At 42.5% G+C, this 23,534-nt stretch overlaps 1 protein-coding gene across 2 annotated transcripts in view; it reads left to right on the forward strand.

Moving 5' to 3' along the window:
* ano10a (anoctamin 10a) overlaps window positions 1-23,534 on the forward strand; it is a 64,884-nt gene that overhangs the window by 2,694 nt on the left and 38,656 nt on the right. For both annotated transcript variants that reach the window (XM_083640238.1, XM_083640239.1), the window contains 6 exons: window positions 11,988-12,140; window positions 14,620-14,817; window positions 16,344-16,478; window positions 18,013-18,132; window positions 20,082-20,266; window positions 20,828-21,212. In XM_083640238.1, coding sequence (XP_083496364.1) covers window positions 11,988-12,140; window positions 14,620-14,817; window positions 16,344-16,478; window positions 18,013-18,132; window positions 20,082-20,266; window positions 20,828-21,212 — 1,176 coding nt within the window. The remainder of the gene's footprint in view (window positions 1-11,987; window positions 12,141-14,619; window positions 14,818-16,343; window positions 16,479-18,012; window positions 18,133-20,081; window positions 20,267-20,827; window positions 21,213-23,534) is intronic.

Genomic DNA, 23,534 nt, shown 5'->3' on the forward strand with positions numbered 1-23,534 from the left:
GTAAGGTCATGAACTTGTGTTTTTACAATTCCCTTATTCAGCATTGTTTAGCACACATGCAACATTCTGCGACTGGTCCTTCATGCTTCAGAGAGGGTGGTATAGGGAATAAACAGGCTTTTGACTAAAGTTTCTGAACAAACCTCCACATAACTTAAATGTTACCCCATTTAGGCCTCCTGAATTCAAAAACATGTGACCTTACAGTTTCTACAAGCTAGCCAGCAAATTTAGCCTTTTATCAACATTACTCAGAAATACTGCTTTAATCATTTAAGATGATTCACTATGCTAAACATTTGCATTTGTTTGTTGCTGTTTGAAAAGAAAGACACAAATTGCACACAATATTCATACATCGCGTCATTTGTTAATACAGAAACAATTATGGCAATATGTTGCAATTTATTAAACATTAAGATTGGAGATCATCTAACAGTGTAAAAACACAAGTTCATGACCTTACAGCATGGTGCATTGGCCATGACCCGAACCCGGGCCTCCCCGCGTGGCGGGCGAGAATTCTACCACTGAACCACCATCAAGACAGAATGGTGTTACTCTTTCTATCTGGAGGTGTTAAACGACAACTTTCAAAATACTCCTGTCGGCATGCATTTCAGTTGACTGAGGCCTTTTTGGGTTGACTAGGGCAAAGAGTTTTTGGGTCTGTCAGCAATCAGGCAAATTTCATCTTGAATCAATACAGCAATTAGAATGAATAGCAAATTGAATGAATACTGAATAACAACAACAATAATAAAGATAATAATAACAAAAATAATAATGAATAATGATAATGAAAACCAATGAAATGAAACCAATTATGGCTGTTGGACAGCAGTGTTTGACAAGTTAACTGGCGCTCAGCCAAACTTTATTTCACATTAGTTATCATTGTGAATCAGATTCTCATTCACAATAAAACCAATGCGACACTTCATATGGTATGGCCGCGGGCCACCCTGTACCCTGCCTGGTCCCCGGGCCGCAAGTTGATTATTACTGTCTGGTAGGCTGTCAACTACTTCCCTAAATGTGTTTGCCATGGTGCTTTTCTTAACTCTGCCTGTTAACTGGGGTGTGAAACTGTCAACTGGGGTGTGAGACACCCTGTCGCTATCTGTGGAGGGGACAATTTAACTGATGAGAAATGAAACCATTTGGTGCATTGAAACTGTTACGGTCTTCAACACATGAAATATGGCTCAACCGAAGACCAGAACATATTTAGGACCCCAGGCAGGTTGCGCAATTACTCAAATGTTTAGTTTAACCAAAAATGAAGAAAATTACCAAAGTAGCAAATGATATAAAGAAAGGAGGCTGAAGATCCGGCCAAACTAAGGAAAAGCCCTGGGCCAACCCCTTTGGGCCGTCGAAGCCAGCTAAACAAAGGGTTAAACATGATCATACGAAAACATAACTACCGGGGACTTCAGCCTAAACAAATAAACGAAATAACAGAACAAAGTAGCCTACAACCGGAGGAGGCTGGCTGGTCACATAACAGAAACCAATAGATTATAATAATATGTGAGTTTGAAGAGTTTTGAGGAGGCTGTGGCTGTAGTTTAGGCTACTACAGGACAGGGTGGTAGGGGTTATCAAATAGATCTCTACAGGGGTGGAATAAGTTATTAAATCTATCAATATCTGTGTACATGCACGCTCTATTTTGACAATTTTCAGCGCTTTACTTTTCCGCAAAACAGCAGTTTCATTCGGCACTGCTTTTTCAACCAACCGTACAACTACCGTATTCCTCCGCTAAAAGCCAGCACAGAGCACAGAGCCGCGGTTTACAAAACAGGAAGGCTTAGAAGAGAGATAAAACACTGACTTACTTTAGAGACAACAAGTCACCTGGCCTCTCTGGTCTGGGTCGTTTTCCACAATTTATCCTGGGAATGGTGAATAAGGTCTGCAGCCAGGGCACCCAGGCATTAGGCAGCAGGCGCATCTCTCTGCCTGTTCACTTCACTCTCTGCAAAAGTTCCTCTTCTGTATTCTCTCTGGTTCATAATTGTATCCTCTTGTCACCAAGGTGAATGGCATATCATCCTCGCTATCAAAATCACTCATATTTTCGTTCGTGTATTCTATTTGTTGTGTCTTCAAACCGGGAGAAATAAAATAGCCTACCCCCAAATAACTGCGGAGTAATCCAGTGCTGCGGCTCTGAGCTGGCTTTTAGCGGAGGAATACGGTAGTTGTACGGTTGGGAGAAAAAGCAGTGCCGAATGAAACTGCTGTTTTGCGGAAAAGTAAAGCGCTAAAAATTGTCAAAATAGAGCGTGCATGTACACGGATATCGATTTGTTTAGGTGGGCGTTGCTTTAGGTGGCTAAATTACAGTTATAGTTTTAGTTGTTGACCCCCAGTACTGAGAGAGAAAAGGCTGGTTTGGCTGCTGCTCTGGGTGCCGGATCTCGTTAGACGCTGCGCCCCGCTTCAAGACCACTGTACCTAATTAAGTTAGTGTATCTTACTAGCTGATAGGACCCCACTTCAAACAAACCAAACTATCCCTTTAACGCCGGCATTCCACTGGTTGCATTTGTGTTGCGTTGCGGCTGTGCTCCGGTTTTGCTACGTGCTCTGTGCTCCGCCAACACTCACCGGCTGCGTGCAGAGCACGTCACGGCTCTGCTCCACCAGACAGCTAGAGTGACGAGACCGACAAGTTCTCGCGGTGAAATCGCGCGAGACAATTTGTATGTGGGATAAATACAACAACAAACAGGCAGAAGATCATTGTTCCCAACTGGAGAAGCAGAGGAGGGGTGGACTTGCTTGGTGTTGTCCTTGTAAAAAGGATGTGTCGTGTCATATATTATTTTGTGGTTTTCCACTTCAATGATTAACTTTTTCTCATACATGTTTGTCCTCTGGCTTGATATAAATGGCCTAAATGGTAAATGGCCTGCATTTATATAGCGCTTTTATCCAAAGCGCTTTACAATCAGTAGGTACATTCACCCATTCATACACCGATGGCGGCAGGGTACCACCCAGGGTGCTGGCACACCATCAGGAGCAATTTGGGGTTCAGTATCTTGCCCAAGGACACTTCGACATGCAGACTGGAGGAGGCGGGAATCGAACCACCGACCTCTTTTATCCAAGGCGATTGGTGGACAACCCGCTCTACCTCCTGAGCTACAGCCGCCCCCTTGATATTGAATGCTGTAAACACCTCTGCCCTGTTGACTCCATGCCTGGCTCCGCCCAACTTGCTGCAGCTTTGCTCCGACATCCGTGGAAAATAGAAGCCTTGCGTATCTTTTTCGGAGAGCTCCGGATCGTCGGAGCTGGGACGGAGTAGACACGCAACGCAGCGGAGTAGGTGGGAGTTGACACAATGATTAGAGTGGAAACGTATCGGCTCCGAAGCCGTACCGCAGCGCAGACGGACCGAACACGGACTCAGTGGAATGTGGCCGCAAGACAAATTCCTCGTATGTAACTTGCATACTGTGGCAATAAAAGTGATTCTGATTCTGAAATAAATGTAATCAAACAAAAGTCAAATAACTTTATAAATGCTTATTTATTTCTTAACTGCTTCGCAGTAAAAAAAAAAAAATCGGCCACGTCAGTTTTAAACATTGGATTAGTGACAGGCTGACAGCCATACTACAATGTAATCAAACAAAAACAAATAGCTTGAAACTGTATTTACCTCTTCTCAATCAAAACATATTAATATAAACAAGGCTAGGTGGAAACCTAGCATATATACCGTATGCCAGCGCAGAAAAGCATTGTTGAACCTGGCACACACACACACACACACACACACACACACACACACACACACACACACACACACACACACACACACACCAACTCAGCTGACATGTTCCTCTCCCCCCTCCAACCCAGGGCTGACGCGTTATTTCGAATCCCACATAGGTTATGCCAAAACCACGCCCTGTGCCCGTCTACGTGGCAGTCAAGCGCCGGGATTGGCCAGGAGCAAGTATTTTGTCTTCTTTTGACAGCTCGAATCTCCCACACCACAAACACTGCACGGCACGCAGCCCAGCGATTTCATGAACCAACTGAATTGCTCTTGAGAGCGGACATTGAAATGAATTATGGTCACATTATAGGGATGTTCATTTTGAACAATTTCCATAATCGAAATTCGGGAAAATTAACGATCAATTATCGATTATCGATAGCGTAATAATAATAATAATAATAATAATAATAATATATATATATATATATATATAATTTTTTTTTACTCTGGTCTGGTAATAACGTTGCGCGTTCTCGGCCAGCTATAATGGAGATGCCGCTGTGTAGTAAGAATATCAGACACTAGCGCTGTGGCCAAGTAAACAAACATGTCAGGTGTGAATTCCCCATGTTTAAAACGGTTTTGTTGGCACAAAGGCCCCCGCCCAGCCAGCCCAGAGACTATATGAAGCTCCACCTCACGTTAGTCGGCTGTGCAATGGAGTGGGGCGAGGAGGAACGAATTCCACCCAAACCTAGTCCGCAAAAAAAAAAGAAAAAAATCAGGGGGGTGGGGGGAATCCACGTGATCGAATTCATTCCTCAACGATCAATTATCCATTATCGATAATTGATGAACATCCCTAGTCACATACCTTCCTTAGTGTATTAACGCTAATGAAAACGTAATACAAGCTTTTAACACATTTCCCACACCACAAACACTGCGCCCAGCCCAGCGATTTTATTAACCAAATTGCTCTTGATAGCGGACATTGAAAATAAATTACTATAATATATTAACGCTAATGAAAACGTAACACAAGCTTTTAACACACAATCGATTTTTAAACATATTTATTTCAAAACATCATTGTAAAATTCAGGGCTTTAGCCAAAGCTTCAATAACAGAGCTCAGCTGACAGTTTAACTTGCAAATAAAAAATAAAAAAAAATAAAAAATACAATAGGCTACAGCACATAGGCCTAGCTTCTTCTTTTTTGTCAGGGCTGACATACATTTGCATAATGTCCCAAGATGCATTGTGGTCGACAAGGAAGCAACCAAATGAACATACATTTGCATAATGTCCCATTGTGGTTGACATAGTCTCGGCTCCCAGACGTTTGGTGAGCTGCGCCACCAAACGTCTGGAAATTTCACTGTCAGAAACTGTGTCTCCGAGCCCGGCGAGAACCGCCGGCAGCAGACACGCCTACATTTATTATTAGAATTTTATTTGGTAGCGTCAATGCCATTCATCATAGTCCTAACACAGAGCATGAAGCTGATATGCTCCAAACAAAATTTATAGCTGTGGTTTATTTTACAATCATTTTTCCTACCCGGAAGTGGTCCGCTTGCTACTGTGAAGTCATCAGCAGGCTCTGTAACGTTAGCCTGGGGAGTCGGGTTTATCGCTGGGAAAGACCTCTAGCCGCTGGGGCCGGATGAAACACGTCCTATTAACAGGTTATGTTTGTTTCTAAGTGATTAATATGTTTCTCCGCAAATGCGACGATGTTTTGCGAGACACCGGTTCTGCATGAGAACTGCCCCCAGAAAGCAGGCCCGCCCACAACACTCATGATTGGTTCTCCGATGCAAGGCTTCCAACAGCGCCACCTAACGTTATGCAAAGATTTAAATAGTAATATTCTCAGTCTTACAGGAGTGAAACGGATTAAGACTGAGGGCTGAGTCTATGGTTGACAAGGAAGCAACCAAATGAAGCTAAATAAGTGGTAGATACTAGTAATATTTATTTTTACCACATTTACCACAAATTGGAATATTTCAATGTTGACCAAGATAAAAATAAAGATTTGACTATTCTGAATTAACACCCTAAGTCTAAAGAACATTTTTAGAAGGGGGATATATATACGTCTCACAACTAGAACGAGCTGTAAGCATGATTGGGAACTTTGGAGACCTTGTTGCGACAAGCTTGTGCATAATATTTTAAGATCCCTTGGCGTGCAGCAGGCAGATTGGCTCGCAGATTGACTGGACAACCGATACGGGCCTGCGCTGGCCAAAAATATTTAATAAATATTTCCTCTCAATCACTGTTAAACAGTGAAACACTGACAGTCACACTACAATCAAACGTTGTTAGATTCCGCCCCTGTCCTGTCTGCCTGTTTGAAGAATATCTCAGCTGTGTGCAATCCAGTAAGAGGATTGATTGACGGCCAGTCATCCAATCACGACAATGCTATAAGGAGGAGCATGACTGGATGACAATTTGTCATTGGATGACTCAGTCATGATCCTCCTTATGGCATTGTCGTGATTGGATGACTGGCTGTCCATCATGCTCCTCTCTCCGTCTCCTCTCCCTCTCGCCGTTCCAGCTTGCACTCGCCATGCACTGACTGACACATACCGGACAGCAGTGCCATAACGGCAATATACATTGAGAACGACAAATCCCCCCCCAATATTTAAGCCTGATAAAATGTGTCCCCCCCCCAATAAATTGATGTAAAAAAATAAGAAAACAGATTTACTGCGCGATACAGCTGTTCGTGGCATTACCACGGAGCCAGCGCTCCTATAGGGGAGAGCAGAGCAAGGAACTAACCATTCTACTAACACGGAAATTGATGTAATGGGTATATTCACCTTATTCTTTGCCCACACATGGACGCTTCCGCATTACGTCATTTCGTAATAGTATTTCCGTTTTAGACTTGCCAAAAAACCCGCAGGCAAGATGGCGCCCACACTCCCCTCCTAAACTGGCAGAATTACTCCCCCGCCAACATATCTTGGCCAATAAGTATCTAACATACAAAATAAAACAACCCGTAATATCTTAATTTTATGTAGAATGCAGAGGACATGTAACTGTTTAGTTAAACTTGCATTCCAGGAATATTGTGCTCTAAAGATGATGCTAGTGGAGTCGAGACGTCCTGAAACCCACATAGGTTGTGCCAGGCCAGGTATGTGGGGTATGTGTCGAAATAACGCATCCGAGATAGAAACGTTATGAATATAGCCACGTTATAAACAACAAACTAATGCTGGTGATCCGTATGGAAACAGTGTTACTCGAAATGGTTAAAAGTTATATCAATTTGGTCATTCAGTGGCATTTTACTGCCATATAACATAACTAACTAGCGGCTAATATTAGCCACAGTAAGCAACTAGCGCTGAACCAGAAGAACAAATACGTTTGCGTTGAACGCGGAAGAGAGAAAAAGTGTGCGTGGGGAATAAGGTGAATATACCACTCCCATAACATGCAGTGTTTCCCCTAGAAAATTGTTCGGGCCTGGAGGGATTTCGAAACATAGCCCGACCGCAACGATGGGGGCCCTCGCTTGCGACGCTAAAGTTTTAGCTAACCTGTTTGCATCTATGTTCGCAATGGCATCCCAAGTATGATCATACTATTATGGGATGCGATGCGAACAGTTGTATTATGGGATGTGCGTTTCCCAGGCAACGACACACGTTGACACGTTTTGGAACACCGCTGCACGCTGGCACAATGCTCCTAAATGCAAAATGCTCATTGTTTTGAATGATTTGGCATCTTCTATTAGGTCTACTGTCAACACCAGTATTGTTGTATTGTAATAATATGCCATAAAGGTTTATTGAGATTTTGTGGAAAGCAGGGGGGGAAAAAATTGCAATATTTTTTCTGGCCTGGCAGGGGCGCCATTGGCCTGGCCAGGCCTGTAGAATGGTAGGGGAAACACTGACATGTGTGTATCACTTAGGGTGTCAAGTCATAGTCTATTTTTAATTTGTCTTTATTGAATGTTTCAAAACTGCATGTTTAAATAAGAATAGGCTAATTATTATTTCCACCCACCACTCATTTAATTTGGTTAGTTACTTTCATGTAAAAAGTTTGGAAGGAACAAGCGGCATCCTGGGAGAAAATTATGCAAATGTATTTGTCCAATGTGGTCCAATGACATTGCTCTCTGTCAGAACTTGTTTGGAGGTCCTGATGTTGGTCTTGTTAGTTATGTTGGAAAATGCGCACCAGTCTGTGTGTCTGATTAGGGGCAGTTCATTAATTCATGTGAGCTGCTGTGCTTTTCTTGATGGCTATTATTCTATCCTTATTGATATGTAAACTGCTACCTTGTGTTGATTTGTTAGTTGCTGACTAGCTATTTCAGATGCGCTCATCATCAGGGCCGGATTAACACAGTGTGATGCCCCAAGGTGACCCAGACTTGAAGTGCCCCCCCCCCCCGCCACACACACACACACACATACATTACAAACAAAGTGAAATTTACTATGGCAATAAATACCACCGATTTACATGACTGTATTGCTAAAGTAGAGCCTCAACACACACATACCAGACACAAGACACAATGTAGATGATGTGGACTAACATCATCACACATGAATACAATTAGGCTAATTGAATTTACAAGACTCAGCTTTCCAGTCACACTCAATTTCTGCAATTCCAATATTGTTTAGGGGTCCTATATGCAGAAATATTCAGAATAGGCAAAAATAACACATTTATAATGCATGCATTTTTTGGGAAGAATAAAATGGATTAGCATAAAGTGGGCATGTCTGTAAAGCGAGACTGGGGTACCAATATAACCCATTATTATTCAGATATCTTGAGGTGACAGGTCAAGGGACCCCTTTGAATATGGCCATGTCCGTTTTTCCCTTTCCAAAATTTGGTCTAAGTTTGGAGCGGTATTTACCCCCCTTGCTGACAAGCTAGCATGTCCTGGTTGGTATCAATGGATGCCTTAGATCTTCTAGTTTCATATGATATCAGTAGCTTCGCTCTAGCTTTAAAATAAAAATTATTAATAAAATTATTTTAGATAGCAACCTCTCCTTCATAAAGCACATAAAGAAAACTGCAGGGACTGTCAAACGTAATCTTCGGCAATTTAGATTAATTCGAGGTCAGCTGAGCACTGATGCGGCAAAACTGTATCTTCATTCTTTCATTCTATCACATCTGTCTTATTGTGCCACTACGTGGCCCCAGGCCAATAAAACAAAGACGCAGCCACTCTTTACTCTATTCAAGCAAGCGTTGAAGGTCCTGGATAAAAAACCTAACAGCTATCATTACTGTAACATTATCAAGAAATATAACTTTCTAACATTCGAGAATTTCCTGCTGATGGCAAATGTCGGTTTGTTGTATAGGATCTTCCACGGCCTTGCCCCCCCCCCCCCCCATTCAACAAATTTGTGACAAACCGTAACACCAGTGATAACTACAAGAGCCTCCACTAGAGCAGACTGTTGCATGCCATTTAGATCCAGGAAATTCAGTCAATCTGCATTCACAGTCAAAGCGGGCGGGCTGTGGAACACCCTGCCAGCAGTCATTAAAGGCTGTAGTACTTTCAAAGGTTATAAGTCCTCTGTCAAGAAGTGGCTGAGAGAGGGTCAGTCCTGTGGCCACCTATAGACATTAGTGTGGTCTCATGTTGTTGTGTTCTGACATTGTGTATTTATTTCTGATCATCTCCTCATTTACCACTATGTGATTTTAGGGGATTGCTATCTACCTATGTGCTATATTTTACTGTGTTGTATATTACTAATAGTAAGTATTATAATTTTTTGTACCATGTATATTGATTGTTTAGACACTAGGATTTTCTTTTATTTCTGTATTTGATATGTACTATGTGCGCACAGGACTCTGTGCGCCCAGGGACTACAGATGCAAATTAGCTCTATCTCTGATGCAATATGTTTATTGTGTACTGTCCCTGTTCAAATAAACAATAAAGATAAAGATAAAAATGAGCCCGCTACAACCCGGGCATGGAGGGAGAGGTGACATGGAGGTGAGTGAGAAAAGGTGAATAATGACATCACAACAGTCTAATCTTAATGTTAATATTCCTCTAATCTGGCAACAAAGTGGCCAATCTTTTTTTTGGCGGCCGTCCCCCCAATGTTGAATCGGTGGTTACGTAGTCTCTTAAAACAGACTGTATCATCTACATCCGGCGAATGCAGCTATATACAGTCTGTACGTTACACCCCCAGAACATGCACAAGGAAGTTGGGAAAAAAACCTTCAGATTGGAAGGAAGTTCGACAAAATCCGACCAATCACAGCACGTGTGTCCACGGAAAAAAATTCTGATTGGACTAATGAGCGGAAGACCCGCCTTAAAAAAATTCTGATTGGACTAATGAGCGGAAGACCCGCCTTTCTGCTTCCCATTCCGGTTGGTGCATGATTCTCCCCCACGATAGTCTCTTAAAACAGACTGTCTCATCTACATCCGGCGAATGCAGCTATATACAGTCTGTACGTTACACCCCCAGAACATGCACAAGGAAGTTGGGAAAAAAACCTTCAGACAGGAAAGAAGTTTGACAGAATCCGACCAATCACGACACGTGGGTCCACGAAAAATGCGGCATATTGGATTCTGATTAGACTAATGAGCGGAAGACCCGCCTTTCTACTTCCCATTCCGGTTGGTGCATGATTCTCCCCTACGAAGTACAGACAGTATGGCGGAAGCATTTGAAAATTGCGGAAGCCAACTCGTCTGTTCTAAGAGACTAGTGGTTACGGCCTTTCCGGACAGACAGAGAAACTTGGACAATGTTACGTTATTATTTCATTATTTAAACAGACAAACACAAACAAGTCATCCAAGTCATCACCTCTCAAGTCAAGTCAAGTCTCGAGTCTTTAACTTCCAAGTCCAAGTAAGTCTCAAGTCATTTATGTTTTTGTCAAGTCAAGTCACAAGTCATCAAAACAGGAAGTCGAGTCGACTCGAGTCCAAGTCTCAAGTGCCCATCTCTGCCACCCTCACTTGTGTGTCAGCTGGGTCTTAGCTGTCTGTCAGGATGGCCGCATCTGTCAGCTATTCTCTACTGGCCTCATATCTTATGGATGTGTCAAATAAATGCAGTCACCCATAAGAGCTGGATTCTGGACTCATGTTGACTAGTAATTAATCCATCCCTGCTGATAAGATGACTTTGTGGCTGGAAGTAAACTATGCATACTTGGGTGGAGCACTTCTTGGACTGGGACACCTGTCTCAATCTGTCAGTGAGATTTGCTAGTTTTTACTTTGATAGCATTTACTTTGACTCGAGCCCTAATGATGGCCACCCTAGGCCCTACTCTGATCTGAGCAGCCCACTTATCCCATTTTAACTAAGATAGTTTTGTTCTTGATCTTTAGAAACAACCTATATTTTTCTGTTTGCAATGATGGACCATTTAAGCTGCCAGGACAGCAGTAAGGTGTTCCCTTGATATGTTTGCATAGATGACCTCAGCAGAAACAATATGTGACAGCTGCTGGTATTTTGACCCACATGTAGGCGGAGGTCATTTTTCAGTTTTTTACAGATTATGAAAGCCTCTCATCCACTCCATGACACTCTGGCCAGGCAGAGGAGCACGTTCAGCAACAGGTTCATTCTGCTCCGGTGCACCACAGAGCACCACAGGAGGTCCTTCCTGCCCACATGCCTCCCTGGGCTAATCACCCCCACCACCCCACACAGACTGGCTCACTTATTAGTATTATATTATTTACTTGTGTATATTAGTGTATATAACTATGTTCATTACTGTATTTAATTGTGTAATATGTATAGCTTACATAAATATGTGTATTTATACATATATGTAAATTTGCTACATAAATATGTATACTTGTCAGATACATGAAGGTCATATAACATTTGATAACATCTCGAAAGCGAGATGATTCATCTCAAGGGGGTATTCTTAAATGAATAAAGTTGTATCGTCAATTTACCACAGTTAACGTTTTACGAGTACATTATAGGTTGTCCACACGCCACACAAGGGTAAACATTTGCCTCGGAAATGATACCATTACACAAATTAACCTATGAAAATTTACAGCAGGGCTCTTGTGTGTTGTTCAGTCTAACCACCTTTTCTCTTCCTCATCTCCTCTCTTATTGTACCACCCGGCTACATAAAGGCTCTTTGCTTTGACGTTCATTTCTCACTGGTCTCTTGTCCAGGCACCCTGGGAGAGGGGAAGATGCTGCAAGACCCAGCAGACAGTCATGGCTCCAGGTTCACTCCTCTGGTGGTGGTGGAGCTGGCCTCCGACACCAAAGAAGAAGCAACGGCCTGGCTGCTGAACAGGATAAGAGACAAACAACAAAATGGAGGTATGGCAAATCTAGGTGGAACAGGTTTCTCTGCAGCTTCCAGTAAAATGCAGCTGAATCAAGTGCTCAGCTCGAGTACAGCAGACTTCCAGGAAACAAAGGGGAGTGGAGCACACCGGTTGGTTCACACCCTTTAATTGTGCAAACAGACTGATGTTCCAACACTACTAAGACACAGTAGTGTCCTTAGTCTGCACAATTAAAGCAACTACAAGGAGCTTTCATTTTGTGTTGATTTTAGCGGCCCCTGTGGACAAAAGCTGGTGCTGTAGTGTTCTCCCGGAACAAAGATTGCATTTCCTGAACACTGAGTCTCCTCCCACTGTCTCCACCGGGCTATCCGAGCCGCGGCAAGACAGGCAGGGGTCGCAGGGCTTCTCAGAGTCAGCGTGGGAGCCTCACTGACTGTTTCATTTACTGCATAAGGTCGACGTTACCGAATCAGCGTGACATCACGACACCGGGATAAGCCACCTGGAACCGCAGCAGTTAACTAGTATGAGTTGTGCCAAACAATATCTCAAAAACTATACATCACATCGCTTATATTTTGACATCGCCGGCCGGAACAAAAATTACAACCGGCTTCACATGGACGTGACACAGTCAGGAAGTCTCACTAAAAAATAGTAAAAAAAAGTCTGTGGTGGTGGGATAGGCCAAATAGCTGTGGAGAGTCCGATTAGAACTCTGGTGTGGGTGTGGAAGAGGGGTCCCAATAAAAGCCTTTGTTGAAGTTAAATTGTCCTTTTATTACTCTACTTAGCCCGGTGTTAGTGACACTTGTGGAAAACGTGGTTTCTGTAAACAAACAGAATACAAATATAGAAATAAGTAGGCTATAAAAATAATAAGTACTGTAGTATACTACTACATTAGTAGGCCTATCAACATTAACCACAATACACTAACATAGTAATATATTATGATAACATTAACCATAATACAGTGGCATACTATACAGATATCAAATATCACATACATGCCCTTTAATATCCCAGCTATACTAAACCCAAAATAACATCAACACAGTTCAACAGACATTACTGTCTTACTGTAGAGGTAACATACAAATATCCCCAAGTCACCTTTCTATATACTGGCATGTGGTCATCATTGATAAAACATACATACCGGTACTGTGATGGAAATAAAATAACTCTTCCCAAATGATACAATCACACACATTATCAGTACACACTGAATTGACTATCTAAATGCACCACTCTCAACAGACAATTACTGTAGGGCGATTGCCCGTCCCCACAAGCGTCTTATATTGCACCGACATTCATGCCGTCTTAATTACCACTTCAAAGAGTGCCGACTGGCAACATTCTCTTGCAAATGATCTATCAAACTAAACATTAAATGCTAATAAACACAGGAAAATACTCACTGTAGTCATAGACGCACAATTCCCACAATAAGTTGCCAAACACACGATAAACTGTGGTACTTTCAGCTATTCAATTATCCGGTGTCGACTGAACTTCAAACAGACTTGAACCCGCAACTCCCCACGCTACCTGCAAGCGGGTCTACTTTTCCTGATATCCCTCCGCACGTCACATAGGAGGCACGCAACTATTGCAGTCTTAGACCATTTTTAACTCCTTTCCTCTCCTCTCCTCTCCTCTCCTGTCCTCTCTGGGGCGGCTGTGGCTCAGGAGGTAGAGCAGGTCGACCACCAACCAGAAGGTCGGTGGTTCGATCCCCGGCTCCTCCAGTCCGCATGTCGAAGTGTCCTTGGGCAAGACACTGAACCCCAAATTGTTCCCGATGGCTGTGCCAGCACCCTGCGTGGCAGCTTGCCGCCTTTGGTGTGTGAATGGGTGAATGTAGGCACATTGTAAAGTGCTTTGGATAAAAGCACTATATAAATGCAGTCCATTTACCATTCCTCTCCTCCCCTCATCTCCTCTCCTCCATTCTCATTCACTCCTCTCCTCCTCTCCTCCACTCCCCTCTCCTCTCCTCCACTCTCCTCCACTCCACTCCCCTCTCCTCTTCTCCACTCCCCTCTCCTCCACTCTCCTCTCCTCCACTCTCTTCTCCACTCCCCTCTCCTCTTCTCCACTCCCCTCTCCTCCACTCTCCTCCACTACTCTCCTCTCCTTCACTCTCCTCCACTCCAGTCCCGTCTCCTCCACTCCACTCCCCTCTCCTCTTCTCTCCTCCAGTCCACTCCCGTCTCCTCCAGTCCACTCTCCTCTCCTCTCCTCTCCTCTCCTCTCCTCTCCTCTCCTCTCCTCTCCTCTCCTCTCCTCTCCTCTCCTCTCCTCTGCTTCCCTCTCCTCCACTCCCCTCTCCTCTTCTCTCCTCCACTCCACTCCCGTCTCCTCCAGTCCACTCTCCTCTCCTCTTCTCTCCTTCCCTCTCCTCTCCTCTCCTCTCCTCTCCTCTCCTCTCCTCTATTCTATTTTACATTCCATTTTATTCATGGCTGCACTCATCCCCACTCTTGCTCTTGTCCCAGGTGCGGAGCTGCTGGTGGAGCAGCTGAGCCCTGGAGCCTCAGCTCAGGAGAAGGAAAACCCTAACCTGTTCCTGGTGGGGGCGTCCTGGCAGAGGCTGCTGTCCGGGGCTGAGGATGTGGGCCTGTTCAAGGAGTTCAATGATGACTCCATGAGGGCCTTCACCTGCATCAACAAACACAACTTCAAAGACTTTAAAGGTACAGTCGAGGAGGCTGCCTGAAGGCTGCGGATGGCCTCATGAATATTTATGCTTCGCTGATGAAGTGCCATTCTACAACAGGTAGTTCCGTCGTCTGCACAATCTGATTCTGATTGGTCAAGTAAAAGTTTCTGCTTTGGACAAATTTTACAGTGAAATTTCATACAATAAAAACTTGTAATAATAGACTTTTAACAGAAATGCTTTTTGTCAGCCAATATGTTCTCAAATGACTGAGAATGAGCATGGTCTTGTCAGTTTTTGAATTACAGCGTTTACTTTTTGTTGACAGTTTTACTTTTGGATTTGAACTTGGCTTGACCCCAGCTGTGCAGTGCACGGCCCCTATTCATGTGTAATAGGCATGCAAATTAGTGGCTAACTGTTTGAAATTGGCTAACTGTATCTTTGCTGCATTATTACCACGCCGCTAACACCATGTAGCTGATCTCCCGTCGGCAGGACTCAAGTCTTGCAAGGCACTTTCATTTAAAGAGAGCCGGGGGAGAAGCTATTATGTTGATACAACAAACTGCTGTCATTGTAATTGACACACTCTTAACTGTAATATTGGTCACAGTTTGAAATCGTTAACTTTGCAATCAGTGCTTCTCCGCTGCTGCTTTAATACCAATTAGCAAGCCTTTCTTCTGTCAGTGGTTGTGTGTTTTGCTGCAATGTTCTTGGGGCAGTTTTTACAAATTCAGATTTATTTTTGGTTTTCAGTGCTGCTGGGGCAGGCAAACATGGCTGTGTACCTTAGTAGGATAGGAAGAGGATAGTCTCACAGTAGCCAGCTATAGATTGCATCGTCTGGCACACAACTCTGAAAAGTGGTTAGCGCTCGCCCCCAAGACAAAAAAAAAGGATGCGTGACAGACATATGAATTGACCAACCAGGGACTTCGTGGCACTGGGCAGTGCATTCGGAATGCATGCATCATATTACTCTGGCATGCATCAGCTAAATAGGCCCTGGGTGAAAACACGCTAACTTCCGTCACAGCCCAGCCAATGAGATTTTGAGGGATTTTGCTGGAAGTCTCCCGGAAAGTTGCCTTGGGATTCAGACCCTCTGTCGCTGGAAGCTTGCTGACGTACGATGTTGGGGCTGACCATGTGAGACTAGGAAGAGGAAAGTAGATGCGGAGGTAAAAGTAAAGGTTTTAGTCTTGTTTAATTCTTTAGTTAGGGCAAGAGTATCCATGGATTATGAGTACTACAAAATAATCCAAGATTTAGGAGTGTTTAATCGGCAGCAATTGTGTAGGCTGGAGGGAGGAGAAAGAGAGAGATATCGTTTTTAACAGAGTTGAGGTGTGTGTGTGTGTGTGTGCGCGTGTGCTTTGCTTGACTTTTCTTTTAATGACTGCCTTTGGTTTGTAAATGTTTTTTTTTATGACTGCTTTTGGTTAGTATTTTTTTAAGGCCCTGCCAGTTTGTGTTTTGTTGGTTGAGGGATTAAATATTGTAGGTGTAGTCGTTTTTAATAAAGGTTTTGTTCAAACTGAAAACTCTCTGCAGGCGATGGTGATGACTTCCTCAGCATGGCGGAGTGTCAGTACATCATAAAACATGAACTGGACACACTGAGGGCCAAGGAGGAGTCTCACATACCAGGATACACCCAGGTCAAGCTCTACCCAGGGAAGTCCATCAGTGAGTCTGATTGATTGATTGATTGATTGATTGATTGATTGATTTATTGATAGGGATGACATATATATACAGTACATACACACACAGACACACCATTATCAAAAGGATAAAAATGCAATAAAGCTAGGAGCTTATTTCCATTGCGGTCCTCCACCAGTCTCTCTCTCTCTCTTTTATTTTCATATTCAAAAATGAGGTTTGTTGTAATTACTTACGCAAGTGTCTGATGCCAAAGCAAGTGGTGCCAAACAATGTTTACAATCAGGAGTAGCAACCAATACCAATAAGATCATCGTTATTTTCATTATAAATGAATCAGCAAAACAAACCATTGAATATGTTAAGCAGGAGATGTAAAATCAACTACATATATGGCGTTATTTGTCCTCTGTCTTTAGAGGATAGTTTTTCCCTCCTGTTTCAGCTTGTGTCAGTATTTTACCATTTTGGCAGCTACTGTAGTGTGACAGTGACACACATTTTTCTTCCATTATGCATTGGAGTTTCCTATTGGTGCCAAGGTTTCCAAGTTGAACCCAACCTGAACTTTGGGCAGAGATATGCTCTTCTGATATTTTCACAATGTGCCCAAGAAGGACCAGCAGCTCTGTCACCACTCCTCTGTCTCCTGCTCTACGGTCTCTTTACCCCCACCCCTCTCTCTCTCTCGCTCTCTCAGTGGCTGCAATATGGAAACAATAAATATGCAAATGTAGTGAATTATTTCCCAAAGCGAGATAAGGAAGCAATGAGCTTGCCGAGGAGATAGAATGCCTCTATTCAGCATCTGTGTTTGACAAATTGTGTGAAAGCGCAGTGTAATCATTTTCCACAAATGATGCACTCAAGAAATGACAGATGAAATGATAGTGCTTTTATGCACTCGTATTTAGGCAATCCGTATTAGACAATAGGAATGACTGCTATAGACAATACATTGTGTACTATCAGCTGGGTCCCAGCTATTGTCTGCATGTCCTTGTTTTAGAAAATTCAGTTTGTTTATTTAGTTGGGAAAGACAAGTTGAGAGACAAACTAAAGAAAATGGTAAAAATATGCAACTGTGCTGCCTCACAAAGATATATTGTCTTCCAAATGATTTATAGCATTGAGCAAATACAACTTCAGCCAAGTCCCTGTAGGCACCATGCTAGTTCATGATACCCATAACTGAGTCATTCAGATGTCTTGGCACACACATCAGCAACACACTCAAATGGAACATCATACAGACCACATTACACACACACGTTACAACACTTCACAACCCTGACAGATGTACCTGCCAATCTTCTACTGTAAATATGGTCTGTGATTTCTGTCTTGTGGTAATCTGTCTATATTGTCTGTTGCCAGTCATGTGTCTAATGTGATTGTGATATCTGTATATGTGTGATGTTACTGACACTGTTGAATTGAGCTTACCCACCATGCTGTACAGAAAGCATATTACACCTCGGTCATGTGGTTAACAAATGATGGATTATGGGAAATAAAACAACAAACTTGATTGAATTCTTATTTGCTTTTCAGTTCGCAGACTGCAGTCCAAGGGGATCCTGCTCCAGGTTTTTCCTCTCCATGAAAAGGAGGAACTCAAGAGACTTTCCTTCTCCTGGTACAAAAAGGTCAAGCTGTCCCTCCAGCCTCTTGGTAAGTAGAAGACGGTACCAATCGCTTGGTAGTAGGGGTGTCACAATATATCGTCCCACGAAATTTCGCGATAGTAAAACGTCACGATATGTATCGTTGAGATGAAATCTCATATCGCAAAAAAAAAAATTTTTTTTTTTTTTTTTTTTTTTTCAAAAAATAGACTAAGAAACGTCTTTGTTTGTTGAAGTTCAATGTGTGGAAAGTAGTTCAGTTGAACAAGTCTCTGAAGAGACACATGAGAAGTTATACAGGAGAGAAACCATTCAATTGAGTTTCTGGCAAAACTGTTTACTTGACAGGAAAAACTGAAGATGCATAAAAAATAGATTAACACATTGACTGCCAGCCGTTTTTTTCTTGCTGTAGATAGCTTCTGCCAGGGTTTTTTTTGAGGATTCTAGGCTCATTTTACAAGAGCCGAGGTTTCTCTTCTGTTACGACTTCGTGAACACCAATCATCTAAAAATAACTAATAGAATGTGTGCTTTCTCTGTCTAAAAGAGTTAGTTTGTAGAGTTAGTAGTTATGTAAGCATTAGCAATTGAATACAGCATGGTTTCAGCATCAGAAAAAATATTTAGAGATAAACGGCTTTTTGTGAAATTCGATAGCACACTCACTTTAACCATTCATTTTTGGCATCAGTAAGACCTACACAATAGTTTTGAACAGTAATTTCCTCCATAACAGCAGTAAACTTCCCTCTGCTCAACTCCTCCCTCCTGTGGGCGTTTTTTTTGGGTGCAGCGCCCTGTCACAAGCACTTTCCTACCTTTGCAAATGCACTTTCTCATACTCTCGACCTCTCAAATAAATTTCTGAATAGAAATTAAATTACTCTAAATTATAGCGAAAAAAAAACAAAAAAGAATGGGTTGAAAATCCCATTCTAAAAGCCTTTTAGAATGGGATTTGTTTCCAATTTGGTGTCGGACTAGGGGGCAGTCCCCGCTTGTCACCATTGCTTTGCTGCTGCTGTGCGGGTGTGTGCCTGTCTGTGCGGCCGCTCTTTGAGGAAGTCTGGTTGGACTCGCTCGCGTCTTGGAGTTTTGGTTGAGGGCTTTGATGAAGCTTTTGCGATTCTGGTCATATTATGCTGCGTGTTTCAAAGTGTGTCCCACCCGCAATCCACTATGCAAATCTGCAATCCCGCACCGCCAGCAATCAGCGCGGAAATGAAAGCGCCTTCGCCAATCCACCTTCATGAGAATGGCTTCAGTCACACTGCTTTTTGCTTGCCTTCCTCCTTCCTTGTCGCCACTTAGTGGGTCGGTGGAATGGGTTGTACACGTTGTACACGTCCAATACCTATATAAGAGATGTAAAAGGCTTAGATGCACAACCTACCGTCAAAAAAAAAAAATCGATTTTTTTGACGAGTACACTCGTCGCTGGCAGTTAACAGCTGGATTGTGTTTGACGAGTACACTCGTCGCTGGCAGTTAAGGTGTTAAGAAAAGTCTTGTTGTTTGAGTTTGAAGAAAAACTGAAGATGCATAATGAGAATTTATACTGCTGAGAAACCTTTTAGTTCAAAGTAAATCTAAGTGACGTGTAACTCATTCTATTTCAAGATAAGCCTTATCTCCAATCTCATGTTTTTTCTAGTTGTTATTGTAATAACAATTTCCCACAACAGCCAGGTTGTTTTGTATTTCTGCATTTCAAATAAAATACTACGGTACTTTTCCAGTCATATATTGTCATTATTCAATTTAAAAAAAATATTGTTAAAATCGTATCGTATCGTTATCGTGAACCCAGTATCGTGATACGTATCGTATCGTGAACTGAGTGTATCGTGACACCCCTACTTGGTAGTAGTCACCCGTTGTCTTTTCTTCTGACTTTTCTATGAAAACTCGGTTCACATAACATCATAATATAATTGGAGAATCTGTTCAAAGATGTACTCATCGTCTTTCCCATCCGGCCCCTATCCCCAGATGACATCAGACATTACTATGGCGAGGGCCTGGCACTCTACTTTGGTTTCCTGGAGTACTTCACCTTTGCCCTGGTGCCTATGGCTCTCATCGGTTTGCCTTACTACCTGTTTGACTGGGAGAGCTATGACAAATACGTTGTCTTTGCTGCCTTCAACTTAGTCTGGTGCACTGTTATCCTGGAGGTAGGGAGATTGCGTTTTTAGATCCTCTAGTCTAGTCTAAAGTTAAAGGATGGCTTTACCAGTGATCAACCCACTTTGTATCATTAATAATCTTTCTAATATAAGCACATGCACAGTGTTCTCTGTGTTTTCCTCATGGAGATCTCCCATTTCCTCCTCTGCCAAAAAGACCGGTTCTGATGTGTTTTACGTCACACCGCGTCAGAACGGAGCTGCGGAAGTTCTGCTGGAGAGGCAGAATTTGCTCCGAGGGCCGCTGTTATTGTTTATTTAAATGTTTTAAGTGAGAGCCTTAACAAGCCTTAATGACTTGCAGCTGGTGGGGGCAGAGTTTCTGCCTGACACCACCAGGAGCATTTTTCTCCTTGAGGTAAACAGAGAGAGAAGGCAAAACACTGCCCATGTGCTTATAATACCGAGATTATATATGATACAAAGTGGGTTGATTACCAGTAAAGCCATCCATTAACTTCTAGAGTCAGTAAAAAAATGTTTTTGCCTGTAACCGAATGGTCTGTGGATCCAAGAACTGATTGATTGGCTGAATTTGTACCCCGCTAGGTTTGGAAGCGGACAAGCGCCTCACTAGCTTACAGCTGGGGCACTCTGAGCAGGAAGAAGGCTTTCGAAGAGCCTCGGCCCGGGTTCCACGGCAAACTGGGATTCAACCCCGTGACGGGACGCGAAGAGCCCATCTACCCCAACGCCAAGAGGCAACTCCGCGTCTACCTGATCTCCCTGCCGTTCGTCCTGCTCTGCCTCTACCTGTCGCTCTACATCATGATGATCTACTTTGAGATGGAGGGATGGGCACTGGCCATCGATGCAGAGGAGCCCACATTCTGGACGGGAGTACTGACCTTCATCCCCAGTATTATCTATGCTGTAGTGATAGAAATCCTGAACCTGATCTACAGATACGCCGCAGAGTTCCTCACCGAGTGGGGTGAGTTGTTGTTGTTTTTTTAATAATAGCAGGTCGTCATGGGTGTTACATTGTCAAATCACAGTTTGTTCTTATACATAATACTTGGTACATCTTCTTATGCATGATCATACATTTGTCAAGGGCATACATACATGATCCATTTCTCCCAATGTTCATAACCTTCCTCTGGCTTAAGCCTTACTCTGAAAGTGAGTGGTCTGGATCTACCAACTCAGGGATGATGGCCTCTAGTCTCTAAGGTCGCTTTCACATATACTGTAAGCTGGTAGACTCGGTGCTTTCACATATAAGCTGGTAGACTCGGTGCTTTCACATATAAGCTGGTAGACTCGGTGCGATTCGGGGGGGTGAAGTTGCAACATTGTTTCATTTTTCATTTGGTCCGTTTCACTTTCACACATGCAATTTGCCAAGTGCACCAAACTTTCTGAGCAATGTCACATGGTCGAAACGGTCACTCATCTATTGGACAGAATATAGAGGGGAAATCTCTCCTCTTCTGCCGCCTTGCCTGCTGAGGGCTGACTGAACAACACAAGTTAATCTGTGAAACATAACCCATAGAGAAACACCACCTTTATGTGATCTTAGGATTTCTGGTTTTACTTTGGTGTTACTAGAAGTAGAGAAAATCCCGCAAGACACTGACCTTACTGGTAAACTCTTTATTAGAAGATAAATAGGGAAAACAATGTTTCGGTGCTAGACCTTCATCAGGTTTTAAAAGACTGACTCATGTCAGTGAGGTATATATACAGGCTGGCCACACCCTGAAAATTGCTCAGGTGAGCTTGATTAGGGAACAGTGGGTGTGGCTAGATGAAACATTATAGCATACAGCCAACAACAACAACAATAATTAACAATAAATAGATTTTTTTTTTCCAGAGTATACATGTAGAAAAAATCACATGAAAAATCACATGAATAAAATTCCAAATTGCATGTAACATTATAGCCTATAGCCAACAACAACAATAATTCACAATAAATAGAGTACATATCACTCAGGGAAAGTTGCAAGGTCAATCCACAGATTACAACATCACATTAAGTAACATCTCATCATTAAGACCCTTAGGAGCTAAAGTCTGCAAAGTGAAAAAATCCAATTAACTTCTCTTCTTTTCAAAAGCAGATCCATCTACTGATCTACTCAGCATTAGCCAGAAGAATACCAAGAAGTTTTGATTTACCTGTATGACCACCTTTTCACCCAACTCCCATGCTATCAAATCCTCTTTCAGAAAACACTGGCACATTTTACAGTCAGACAAAGAGTTAACCACGATTTTCAGAGATCCACCTCTGATTGCCTTTAAACGTGACCGTAATTTGAGAGACCATCTAGTACACGCACATCATTGAGATGTTACTTAATGTGATGTTGTAATCTGTGGATTGACCTTGCAACTTTCCCTGAGTGATATGTACTCTGTTTATTGTGAATTATTGTTGTTGTTGGCTATAGGCTATAATGTTACATCCAATTTGGAATTTTATTCATGTGATATGTATTGATGGAATCTTTTCTACACTGCACTGCATCCACTTGTGTCTTTGCTTCAGAACTTCCCTAAAAATGAGTGTCAATATCTTGAAACAAGGCATTCTCTCCACTAGTATCAAGAAAATTGGTGATTTTCTTCACTTATTTTAAGATAAATAAGGTTTTCAGACTCAATATTGAATGACATGACTTGTTTACATCAAGATTTTTGCGGTCTCGCTGTACATGGTGTAGATGTAGAACACATCTGACCAATCCGGTTACTTCCTTTTGGAAGACAACTATTGGCAACCACTCATCTCTGTGACACTATCGCACAATCTTCATCAAAATCGTAATGCAAATCTTTTGCGGTTCACTTACACAGACCCGTTAAGACATGGAAAACAATCAACTTACTGTAACTGAGGCAAGTAGAAATCCAACAGTTTGTGATTGGTTGGAGAATGTTTTGATGGAAGTAAATTAGATGGAAAAACAGGCTTTTTCTTTTTTCATGGGGAAGGTTGTTGGAAACTCACTGCTCTTTCAGATGCAAAGATAAAACGTAAAATATTGAAATTCTCAAGCCCTATGCAAAGAAGCCACTGGAACTCATTCAGAAACCTTACATATTGTTTTGAATTTTTGGCTGTGAATATTTTACATTTTCCTTTTGGTGGTCAGACAAAATCAACACTAATACGTTTGCTTGGGAAAGGTGCTAGGCTTGAATGTATTTGGGTAGGATGAGATGATTTGGAAAATGCCAGGGATTTAATGACTGACTACTGACATGTTCCAAACTGCATTTCCCTCTCTGTTTATTT

Source organism: Poromitra crassiceps (genome assembly GCF_964638095.1).
Source record: "Poromitra crassiceps genome assembly, chromosome: 1".
In the NCBI taxonomy this organism is placed as follows: Eukaryota; Metazoa; Chordata; class Actinopteri; order Beryciformes; family Melamphaidae; genus Poromitra; species Poromitra crassiceps.